This window comes from Octopus sinensis, linkage group LG15 (genome assembly GCF_006345805.1).
Source record: "Octopus sinensis linkage group LG15, ASM634580v1, whole genome shotgun sequence".
Lineage (NCBI taxonomy): Eukaryota > Metazoa > Mollusca > Cephalopoda > Octopoda > Octopodidae > Octopus > Octopus sinensis.
In genome coordinates this window covers 40772312-40784811 of record NC_043011.1, presented here as the reverse complement: position 1 = coordinate 40784811, position 12500 = coordinate 40772312, and the positions used below count along the sequence as shown (strand labels likewise).

Genomic DNA, 12500 nt, shown 5'->3' with positions numbered 1-12500 from the left:
GTTTAGGATATGGTATCGAACATTTAATCATACCCGTTGTATAACAAGTAACTTATTTCAGCATTTTCGATAGACTGAAAAACAAGGATGTCCTCGGCAGGATTTAAACTCAGCACGTAAATGAAAGTAATTAAATACCGTTAGAGCAGATTTATCTGACGGTCAGTCGACTCTGCCAAACTGCTAGGCATTTAGATAGACACCTTACCAATTCTACCATCCATCAGTCTACCCATCCTAGAATATGTTTCGTAATGTAAATATGAAATATATGAGGTTCCTAAGTATGAGGAAAATAGCTGTTATATTGTACCATCATACCAACATAACATCCCCTTGGGTTCTATGAAGTATAATGTTACTAATACTTAATAAACTCTATATCATCGACTGTAGACCTCCCCATTCAAACCGTGGTCTTCAAAAATATGTTATAAACCATTTATATCAATCAACTAACATTCGTTTAGTCTACTACTGTCTAATTTTAAATTAAAATCTCATAACGATCAAGCTTGCGTTTTCTCCTCGAACCAATACCAATTGAACTACAAAGAATTATCTACTGGATTCAGAGTTGCTTTTCAGAAAATGTTACAAAAACTATAAAGAAGCTCTTTCTTTCCTTATTATAACTGATCTTATCTTTCTTTCTTATTACTTTCAGTGGGTGTGTCAAGGTTTTGTGATAGCGTTCAGCTATTTTCAGTCTACTCACTTCTACTGGATGTTTGCTGAAGGCCTGTATCTACATATCATCGTTGTTTGGACTTATTCCGCGGATAAGATGCACCTCTGGCATTTCTTACTAATTGGCTGGGGTGAGTACATAGTTCTATTTTACATCATTGTCTTGATTTTCTCCAGGGTCTCAGAAACTGTTGGGAGAGGGAAAGGGAAGACGAGACCTTGACTTACGGGTGGCTGCCATAGGAAGCAAAGCAGTAACCTTTCCAGTCACACTCGAACTTATTCTGCATAGGTTATATGAGTCCAGAAGAAATATTGTTTATAATTTTCATATCAATTTTGATTTTAAAATTCACCTTAATTTCAGGATTTATCTGTGTTGTGCGAAACATTTAACTGCGTCCTTTGGAGTGGCTCCAACTCTGGAGTTCAGGAAGTTTTTGAAGTATAGAGTTATCTGTTAGGTTCCACTATTCACAAATCTGTTCTACACCGTGGTGGTAGTGCTTGTCGGTTAAGGCACGTGGCTTAGTGGCAAGGGTGTTCGCCTCACGATCGTAATGTCGTGAGTTCAATACCAGGTGCCGAGTTATGTCCTTGACCAAGTCAGATTATTTCACGTTGGTCCAGTCCACTCAGCTGTAATTCAAAGGGCCGGCCTTATCACATTCTGTGTCACGCTGCATCTCCCTGAGAACTACGTTAAAGGTACACGTGTCTGTGGAGTGCTCAGCCAATTGCTCGTTCATTTCATGAACAGGGTGTTCTGTTCATCAGATCAACTAGAATTTTCAGAGTACCATTACCTGTCAAGAGCCCCAGCTATGGATGATAAAATAGCAGATGGACCTTGTAACTTAGGACAATAAATATATTCGCTTGAAAATTAGTAAACATTAGTAAATAGGTGCAGGCGCGGCTGTGTTGTAAGAAACCTGCTTCCCAACCACATAGTCTCCGGATCTTCCCACTGCGTGACATCTTGGACCAGTGTCTTCTACAAAACCCTCGGGTCAAGCCTTGTGAGTGGATTTGGTAGACGGAAACTGAAGGAAGGTGTGTTTACGTTTCCGTAACTTAGCGGTTCAGCAAAACAGACAGATAGAAAAGCTATCAGGTTTTAAAAAGATAAGTACTGGATTCGATTCGATCGACTAAAACGTCTTCAAGACAGTGCTCCAGCATGGCCACAATCTAATGACTGAAATAAGTAGTAGTATAAAATAAAAAATATAAAAGATTATTTCAGGATTTTGTATAAGTACCAAGAAATTTGATGCAAAGTAAATGATAATTATTGTAGCGTTTACTAAATTTCTTGAAATTCCCTATAACGGTAAAAGTATACTTCCAAAGGTATCCGTCATGTGACAGTTAACTCTTTAGTTTACGTAATAGCTACCATATGTTGTGTCAATGGAAAATCCATGGTTATTTTGCAATCTGTAAGATTGTTTTGGGAGATAAGAGAAAATCGTTGAAATACAAATTTCTTTTGAAATCATATTTTTCTCTGGAGCATGTAGTTTTTTTCTTTTTTTTTTCTTTTTTTGCTGATGGTGTAAAACCAGCATAGGTAGGAATGATGTTACACTGTTTAAAAAGAGAAAAATCTTTTGAAAACTATATGTTTGTCACCTATTCTGTTCTGAAAATATTTATCTATTATTTTCATCTTCAAGTCAAGAAATATATGCGATCTAGGAAGCGGTACATACACATGATCAATAGAAAATATTGATTCGCAGCTTTTTGTGCTTTTCATTGTGACTATATTATCAAAGTGGAGTCACAATGGCTCAGTGGTTAGAGCAGCGGACTCACGGTCGTAGGATCGCGGTTTCGATTCCCAAGCCGGGTGTTGTAAGTGTTTATTGAGCGAAAACACCTAAAGCTCCATGAGGCACCGACAGTGGGGTGGGGTGGCGAACCCTACTGTACTCTTTCACCACATCTTTCTCTCACTCTTTCTTCCTCTTTCTGTTGTACCTGTATTTCAAAGGGCCAGCCTTGTCACACTCTTTGTCACGCTGAATCTCCCCGAGAACTACGCTAAGGGTACACGTGTCTGTGGAGCGCTCAGCCACTTGCACGTTAATATCAAGAGCAGGCTGTTCCGTTGATCGGATCAACTGGAACCCACGTCGTCGTAACCGACGTAGTGCCACGAAATATTATCAAAAATATTTTAAAACTTATTAAATCATTGGAAAACTAATGGTGAAGTCGTGTAGTTGCTTTCTAGCTGCGTGGTTTCATGTTCAGTCACGCTGTGCAACACATTGGGCAAACGTCTTCTACCTTGTTGTACGAATTTAATAGACTGTGAATGCATATGTGAGTCTGTGTGTGTGTATGTACGTGTGCATAAATATATATGTATACACATAGACACATACACACTCATATACATATATATGTGTGTGTGTGTGTATCTTTGTGTTTGCTTCTCTACCACCCCCTGACAACGGTGTTCGTCCGTATACGTCCCTATAACTTAGCCGTTCGGCAAAAAGTGATGATGGAATAATTACGAGGCTTTAAAATATAAGTACTGGTGTCAATTTGTTCGACTAAACCGATCAAGGCAGTGTCCCCGCATTGCCGCACACCAGTGATTAAAGCAAGTAAAACGGATAAAAGAAAAAAAGGAAAGAAAGAAAGAGCAGATTATTTCTTTGGTGTTGTTCCATAGTTTATCAGTCAGATGCCTTAACGAATAAATACCGTACGTGTAATACATAATGGTCCCAAATTTTTCCACAAGGGCAGCCATTTTGGGGGAGCAGATGTGTTCAACTGGTATTTAATTTATCGACCCCGTAAGGATGAAATACAAAATCGACCTCAGTGAAAGTTGAACTTAGAACGTAACGACGGGCGAAATACTACTAAGCATTTCGTCCAGCGGGTTTCTACTCTAGGCAAAAGACTCAAAATTTTGGGGGAAGGAGGTCAGTCGATTAGATCGAGCCCAATACGCAACTTGTACTTAATTTATCGACCCTGAAAGGATGAAAGGTAAAGTCGACCTCGGCGGAATTTGGACTCAAAACGTGAAGGCAGACGAAATACCTATTTCTTTACTACCCACAAGGGGCTAAACACAGGGAGGACAAACAAGGACAGACAAACGGATTAAGTCGATTATATCGACCCCAGTGCGTAACTGGTACTTATTTAATCGACCCCGAAAGGATGAAAGGCAAAGTCGACCTCGGCCGAATTTGAACTCAGAACGTGACGGCAGACGAAATACCGCTAAGCATTTCGCCCGGTATGTTAACGATTCTGCCAGCGAGCCACCTTATACCTATAATACATAATGTCACTCATTTCGTTTCATAGTTTAGCGTTACGTATTAATGTCAGACCGTGGCTGAATATCGTCATATGTAAATGCAATTGCGGGTGGAGTCGCCTCCCGTAACGCAGACGAGAGAAGAATCAATAAATAAAGTGGCGCAATTCGGCGCTATCAGTTTATGCCGGTTGCCGTCGAGACGTCCTAGTGTTCTTGGACCTAGTATTACCGATGTTCTTCGCGAAATAAGGATAACAGTAACCTGTCGGAAAACGAGGCGGAGGGACTACTGCAGTGAATATCGCTGTCCATTCTACGCGGCAACGCTATCGCGGTCTTTACTTCTTTCTGGAGTATGTGGGCCATAGACCCTTCCTTCCTCCTTCTACTGCTTTATGCTCACCTCGTTCTTTTTCTGTTCCATTTTTTCTCCTTTCTTATTTTTCTGTTTCCGTGTTTCTTCGTACTGAAATTTGAATAAGAATCAAAATATAATAAAACGTACTAAAAAAGACTAAACGTTCTTAGCTTCTGAATTCTTTGATTCCGTCAGAATGTTATTTATTGCCCACAGGAGGATAAACATAGAGGGGACAAGCAAGGACAGACAAACGAATTAAGTCGATTATATCGACCCCTGTGTGAAACTAGTACTTATTTAATCAACCCCGAAGGCAAAGTCGACCTCGGTGGAATTTGAACTGAGAAAGTAACAGCAGACGAAATACCTATTTCTTTACTACCCACAATGGGCTAAACAGAGAGAACAAACAATGACAGACAAACGGATTAAGTTGATTATATCGACCCAGGTGCATAACTGGTACTTATTTAATCAACCCCGAAAGGATGAAAGGCAATGTCGACCTCAGCGGAATTTGATCTCAGAACGTAACAACAGACGAAATACCGCTAAGTTTTGTCCCGGCGTGCTAACGATTCTGCCAGCTCGCCGCCCTCCGTCAGAATAGTATTGAGAATCTATTTATACTTAATCAGTTGTCCGTCATAAAAGTAATTTAAAGCACACACCAAATCAACAGACCGCTATCTTCTCCGTACCAGGGCTAGATGCCGTGGGTCATTTATCTTTTCTTTGCTTCTGTCATTGGACTGCAGCCATACCGGAGCACCACCATGAAGGGTTTAGTCGAAAAAAATCGATTCCAGTACTTAGTTTCTTAAAACCTGGTACTTATTCAATCCGTCTCTTTTTGCCGAACGACTCGGTTATGGGGTAAGGGAAAAGCCAATACCGGTTGTCAAGCGGTATTGGAGGACAAACACAACAAACGCATGCATGCGTGTATCTATATGAAAACAAACACACACACACACACACACACATATATATATTATATATATATATATATATATATATATATATATATATATGTGTGTGTGTGTGTGTGTATACGACGAGCTCTTTCGGTTTACATCGGCTCGGTGGGAATAGAAGAAGACACTTACCCACTGGAACTGAATTCGGAACCCGGCGGTTCGGAAGTAAGCATCTTACCGCATGGTTATGCATGCGCCTAAGGAAAACTATTATTTTTCGTCAAATTTCCAACTCCTGTGAATCCTCAAAAGGATTAACACCAAACATCTTCACTGTTCTCCCCCTCATTCCTTCTCCCTCTCACTCTCCTTTAGCTTCCTTTATTCATTTTTACTTTTTCTCATCACTTAAACCCCTTATGAGTCTCTTTTTTTTTCTTTTCTTCTCTGCTCCTCTGAAACTCCAAACGTGCCCATTTCTCTCCGCCTTTTCGCTTCTAACACCGAGCTCCCGTTGGGTCTCTCTTTCTCATTCTCTTCTTTACACTTTAAACTCCTCCTCATCTCTCCTAAAATATTTACCATTCTTTTATCCTCACCTTTGCTGCTTCCTTAACTTCTCGTACGATTTCTTCGCTGTTGTTCTCTCTTATCGCTTTCTCTCCTATATTGTTTCCCTTCTTCCTTTACTCTCTCTCTCTCTCTCCTCATCTTTGATCCTTCTTTCACGTCTTCTGTTTCTCCTTAACCTCTCTTATCTCTCTATGCCATTTGCTCCTTATATCACTCTCTCCCCTCTCTCTCTCTCTCTCCCTCTTTCTTCATCTCTTTCTCTCTCTGTGCGGATCTCTCTCGCTCTGCCTCTCTCTATCTGTCTCACTCTACATTTCTTTATTTCTCTCTACCATTTATCTCTCTACTTTTCTCTCTCTACCTCTCTATCTTGCTCTCTATTTCTCTCTCTACTTCCTTCTATCTCTCTCTCTGTGTGCCTCTCCACCTCTTTATTCCTACCTCTGCAACTCTTTCTACTTTTCTAATTTCTATCTCTACCTCTCTACCTCTCCATCTCCATCTCTATCTCTGTCTATGTCTTTCTACCTTTCTATTTATCTCAATCTATGCATCTCTTTCTCTCAACCGCTCTCCCTCCCTTTCTGCGCATCACTCTCTCTCCTTTACTCTCTCTCTCTCCTTTACTTTCTCTCTCTCTTTTACTCTCAGATGGCAGCAAACACGGCTTTTAGTGACATAAAACAACAACATATCAGTTTGATCAATGAGAAAATTAATGGACTCCCCTGGCGACTCATTCGAGTTATTTTCAATTTCGTTTTACTAACATTTGACTAACTGAACCACGTTAACCAGCTTTAGGGGTCATCGTTCCTCGTCGCTGGTTCTTCACATGTGGGACACCGTAGCATTGATCGCTCGATCGATCACCGTATTAATGATATATGATCCCTTGGTTCGTTTACAGATAGAGACGATGACGAAAACAACAGCGGATTTCACGCCGCCGGTTATAATTATCACTTCGTTCTTAAATAATTTGCAATATCGACGCATCATGAACAGGAAGCTGAGTAGAGAAGGCAATATCAGTACAAATCTTGTTACATTATTCTCTTTGGAGTGTCTTGTTTTTTAAATTCAAATCTTGATGGATTTCGTTTTATTCTGTATATCTCTTACGTGTCTAAAAATAAGAATTTATCGTAAACTTTCTCTCAACGTAATTTACCAGTCGCGTACAATATCAAAGCCTCGTGTCACTGTTGTGAGATCTATGATATATTGGTTTATAATTTGACACAAGGTCAATAATTTCGGGGGTGGGGATAAGTCTAATACACAGACCCCAGTATTTAACTGGTACTTATTGTATAGACGGCATTTGAACTCAGAGCATAAAGTCGGAAGAAATGCCTCTAAGCATTTAGTCCGGCGCGGAAACGATTCTGCCAGCTCGCTGCCCTGGAGTAATGATACACTGGTTTCAAATTTTGGCACAAGACCAGCAATTTGGAGCAAGTGGGTATGTATCCATTACATCGACTCCAGTGTTCAACTTGTGCTTATTGTATCGATTCCGAAGGGACCCAAGGCAAAGTAGATTCCGACGGCATTTGAGCTCAGAACATAACATCGGAAGAAATATCGCTGAGCATTTTGTCCGGGACAGTAACAATTCTTATTTCTTTATTGCCCACAAGGGGCTAAACACAGGGGGACAAGCAAGGACAGACAAACGGATTGAGTCGATTGGTACTTAATTTATCAACCCCGAAAGGATGAAAGGCAAAGTCGACCTCGGCGGAATTTGAACTCAGAACGTAACGGCAGACGAAATACCGTTAAGAATTTCGCCTGGCGTGCTAACGTTTTTGCGGTAACGATTCTGCCAGCGGGGCGGTAAATATTCTGCCAGCTCGCCGCCTTGAAACTATGATATATTAACGTCAATATACGAGTGTTTTTTATTCTTTATCAATCTCGATATTTCTCTTCGATAATAACTTTACCGATGATTGATTTCAAGTTGTCAGAGAAGATGGATTTGGTACATAAGCAAAAGCGTAACAGTATTTGCTCATATCGCACAAAAACGCTTAAAGAATCTTATGCTTTTGTATTAGCATCTCAACTGATGAGCCCAGTTCACGTCCAGACTGTCAAACCACACATACGTACATGACAGACTGCCTTTATTTTTTTTCTTTCCGTCCACGAAATTCATTCGTTCACAAGGCTTGGCCAGCCTAAGACTATAGAATAAAACTTGCCCAAGGTGCTGCACAGCTAGATTGAGCCCATGACCACTTGAGAAGCAATCTTCTTACCCACAGATCCACGCCTCATAAATTTCCACACACTATCCATTGAATAGTTCTTCTGTTTCCATAATCAGTAGCAGCATCCAATAACAAGTGGTGCCATCTATATTGTCTTATATATGAAAGCAGTGGGATGTTCTTTGCTTCTTCTTTGGCCAATTTCGTCGAAGAAATGAACCTCAACAACACCATTTAACCAAGAACCCACCATCTGTGTCAATCACACCGCCGTCGTTTGCCACACCTACGATTCATATAATTTTCGAATGGCTGTTCACAGTATGATGGGTTTGGTTGTGGGTAGTTAAGGACGTCATTGCTCATAAATGTAACACTCCGGCTGTGATTCCAGTAGCGACACGAAAAGTACTGGTTCTTCGGTATCTTTTCGTCTAGATTACAAACACGCACGCGCACACACACACACACACACACACACACACACACACACACCGCTATTAGAAACGATATTTAATTATAGCATCTCCATCCCAAATAGACGGTTATGCAATTTCTTGCTGAGTAACCCGACACAGAATATTTATCTACAGTGATCAAATGCTTGTGTTGTAGATTAGCTCACTCCTTCAATCAGCTCACCATTACCTGTTCAGGTGAAAGGTGTGCCGTACGTCAGATGTCGAAATCTTAGCAGAGTTAGCGTCAGATTAAGCGTTGCGTTCAAGAAAAACAACACATCGCCCGGTCCGGGAACTGAACCCACGGTCTCGCGATGACAAGTACAACACCCTAATCACCAGACCACACACCCCTCATACAAACGACATACTGTTAGAACATAATATTTCTATTATTTTCTTTTTCTTTCTCTTTATGGTCTCTATCTTATCTAAGCATCAAACGACATTACGTTGTTTTTAAAGAAGACACAGTAGATTGCTTACTGGTCACAAAAAGATCACAAGATAATTGGACTCTCATTTTTGGCTCTAGTTTCTTGACCAGTGATTAGTTTTATTGTAAAAACATACACCATCACATCCTCCTGCCCTGTTTCTTATGAGTATAATCTAAAAGAAGTAATTCAGTGGTATATCAATCTATCGATCAGTCAATCAATCAATCTATTAACCTATCTATCTCTCTCTCTCTCTCTCTCTCTCTCTCTATATATATATATATAATATATATATATATATATATACATACACACACACACACACACACATATATATATATATATATAAATAAATATATATATATATATATATATACAGGGAGAGAGAGAGAGAGAGAGAGATAAAGAGAAACATAGAAAGCGATCGATAAAAACATAGATGGGTAGCTAAAATGACTGGGACAGAGAGAGAGAGAGAGAGAGAGAGAGAGAGAGAGAGAGAAAGAGACAGACAGAGAAAGGGAGAAACCCAGAGAAAGTGAAAAAGAAGTGGCATCGTGGTATCTACATAGACAAATAGAACTCCTTGAACTTCAGTTTACTTTCTTTTGAAATATCTCATCTCAGATCACGACGTACGAACGTACGTTAGCTGGAGGCATTTTAAACATACATCTCCCTTGATCTTCATTTCAGATGCGTATTTCGCTGGCAATAATGTTTAATGCTGTTCTTTTTCGAAATAAATTGTTTGTTTTGTGACAAAATTCGCTGACCGTAAATCTGATTTAGATATATTCTAAGGGCAATTTTCTTACCTTTTTTCCTATCACTAATTAACAATGAACCACTAAATAAACAGTTTGGTCATTGCCTCCATTGTCGTGGTGGTGGTGGTGGTGGTGGTGGTAATGGTAGAGATAGGAGAAGTGGTGATGGTAGTAGTTATTTAGTTGCTGCTTGTTTTATGTGATTATTAAGATAGCATGAAATTATTTTGTTTTAAGAAAAGAAAAGAAAAGAAAACTTTTGTAGATTACTGATCATGGAAAAAGAGAAAGTATATCAGAAAACGGTAAATTTGACACCATATACACAAAAATGATTTTAAAAAAATGTTTTTGTTAAATTCTACAATAAAGGTCCTGGATGTAACGAAGATAAGTTATAAAACAGGATTTGGCGTCAATTTTTCGGAAATATTGGATCGAAACGCAATTTATCAAAAATTTTGAAAACAAAACAGTTAATCAAAGTAAGAGATGCCCGAATCAACACTTAATCGAATTATGGCAAATATGCGAAATACGATAAGTCAATTAAGTAATAAATAATTAAATAATAAGTATGTGCGTGTATTGTTTATGTTTTACCGTTCCATAACTTTACGTTAATGTTGACTTATGGCCTTTAATTTATTTATGGGCCAAACTCTGTAGAGCTGGAATCAGTAATAGAAAATAGCGATAATGTTTTTAGGAAGTAATATACAGTTCACCAGGATTATAAATGGTTTTATAATCTCATTTTATGGGCGGTTGTACACTGTGTTTGTGTATTGAACATTATTTAAATATTTTTTTAAAACGCTTTCCAAACATTTTTGTAACATTTAAATAAATAATATATATTTTAATAAAACGTGATACAATAACCTTTAAAAAGAAATTATTTCAATATTTGCTATTATTCGATTGATTGTCGATTCGATCAACCATTATTTCGATCGGTTGTTTTATTGGAGACCCGCTTTGTAATAGATTGTATTTTGATGAATTATCCGTAATAGAGATAGATAATCTCGGTTATCTATGATATCTTTGTGAGGGCGCGTGGCTTAGTGGTCAGGGCATTCAGCTCATGATCGTAAGGTTGTGAGTTCGATTCCCGGCGACGCGTTGTGTCCTTGAGCAAGACACTTTATTTCACGTTGCTCCAGTCCACTCAGCTGGCAAAAATGAGTTGTACTTGTATTTCAAAGGGTCAGCCTTGTCACTCTCTGTGTCACGCTGATTATCCCCGAGAACTACGTTAAGGGTACACGTGTCTGTGGAATGCTCAGCCATTTGCACGTTAATTTCACGAGCAAGCTGTTCCGTTGATCGTATCAGCTGGGACCCTCGTCGTCGTAACCGGCGGAGTCTTTAGATGATATCTTTATTGAAATATACACCATTACTAGTTTCCGTGCCACATCTCCGTCTTGAATACAACTTTCTCCCCCTATTAGACGCAGAGGTTAAGCAAAAGGTTACAGATATGATTCTTCCTCCTCCAACTGGGCTACTAAAAAACAAGGAAATCAATATTTTAATGAGTACAATGAACACAGCAAAAGTTACAGTCAAGTCTCTTTAAATCGAGTTATTAATGCAGATTAGTTATTTTCTTGTGCTTTTACCTTTGAAAAATTGTTAAAACAAAACCCAGCTTCTTTTAAATACTTCTTGGTTTCATTCTATTTTGGTGCTCCATATTTCTGAACTTCATTTACAGTTCAGAATTGCTCCCTAATCATACCAGACTCTAGTCACACTGCACTGGTCACAAGCACAGTCTGGTCACATATCACTTACATGCCACTGTACATTCCAGTCATGAGCACACTCTGGTCATAACATTATATCAGCTGATTCTGATCAGAACCACACAATGGTCATAATTATACTCTGGCCACAAGATCATTCTGATCACAACACTGTCAAGTCATAGTATATTCCGGTCATAGGACACTTTAATCACAATATTCTACAGGGTGATTCAATGAATTATGATTTTATTCAACATATTCCTTGTCAGATCCACACACTTATTGCAGCGGTCCTTCAGTTTTTCTAAGCCCTATAAAAGAGCTTGGGCCTCTAACCAGGCCTTTCGCGATACCCTTAAAGCTAGGGAATTTTCAGTATCCCCTTGTATGTTCTCAATACACCCTGATTACTGATCTATCTGGAGTTAAGGCTATCAGTGAATGTGTATGAAACGTCAAGCTTCCTAAAAACTGAGTCACTAGCTTTCTCTCATTTCCAATTAACAAAATTGGAATGAAATTCAATGTGAAAATTCAAGATTGATATTTCATTTGAGCAAGTTTCATTGCATATCGAAAAGATATATAAACAATCTAGCGAAAGCACGTGACTTTCTTTGGAGGCAAAGCTTAAAACTTCGAAGAAGGGAGCGCAGTTACTCCTATCATTATACAGCTCCCTCTAATTCTGTACAATGAGTAGACACAATGAATAGAAACTATCCAACTGCATTCACCGCTGTGAAACACTATCAAGTACGATAACTCTCCTACATCGTTCTTTTTCTATCATTTCCTTATTTCTTAATTGGAATTTAGTAATTGATTTTCATAGCAAGAAAAAATAAAACAGCTTGAAAGTGATTTTTAACCATCGAGTCGCATCCCCTGACTTGTTAAAATGTCCATATTCTATTTCACATTGATGTTTTAGTAAAGAAAAGTAACATCGGATAATCATTTGCAACGGATTCCTCTATCTCTCTCTCCTGAAGA

General features: G+C 38.9%; 1 protein-coding gene across 1 annotated transcript in view; it reads left to right on the top strand.

Annotated features, from left to right (window-relative positions):
• Positions 1 to 12500, top strand: part of LOC118766191 (corticotropin-releasing factor receptor 1-like) — a 93802-nt gene that overhangs the window by 45277 nt on the left and 36025 nt on the right. Inside the window, exon 4 of the mRNA XM_036509464.1 lies at positions 668 to 821. Coding sequence (XP_036365357.1) covers positions 668 to 821 — 154 coding nt within the window. The remainder of the gene's footprint in view (positions 1 to 667; positions 822 to 12500) is intronic.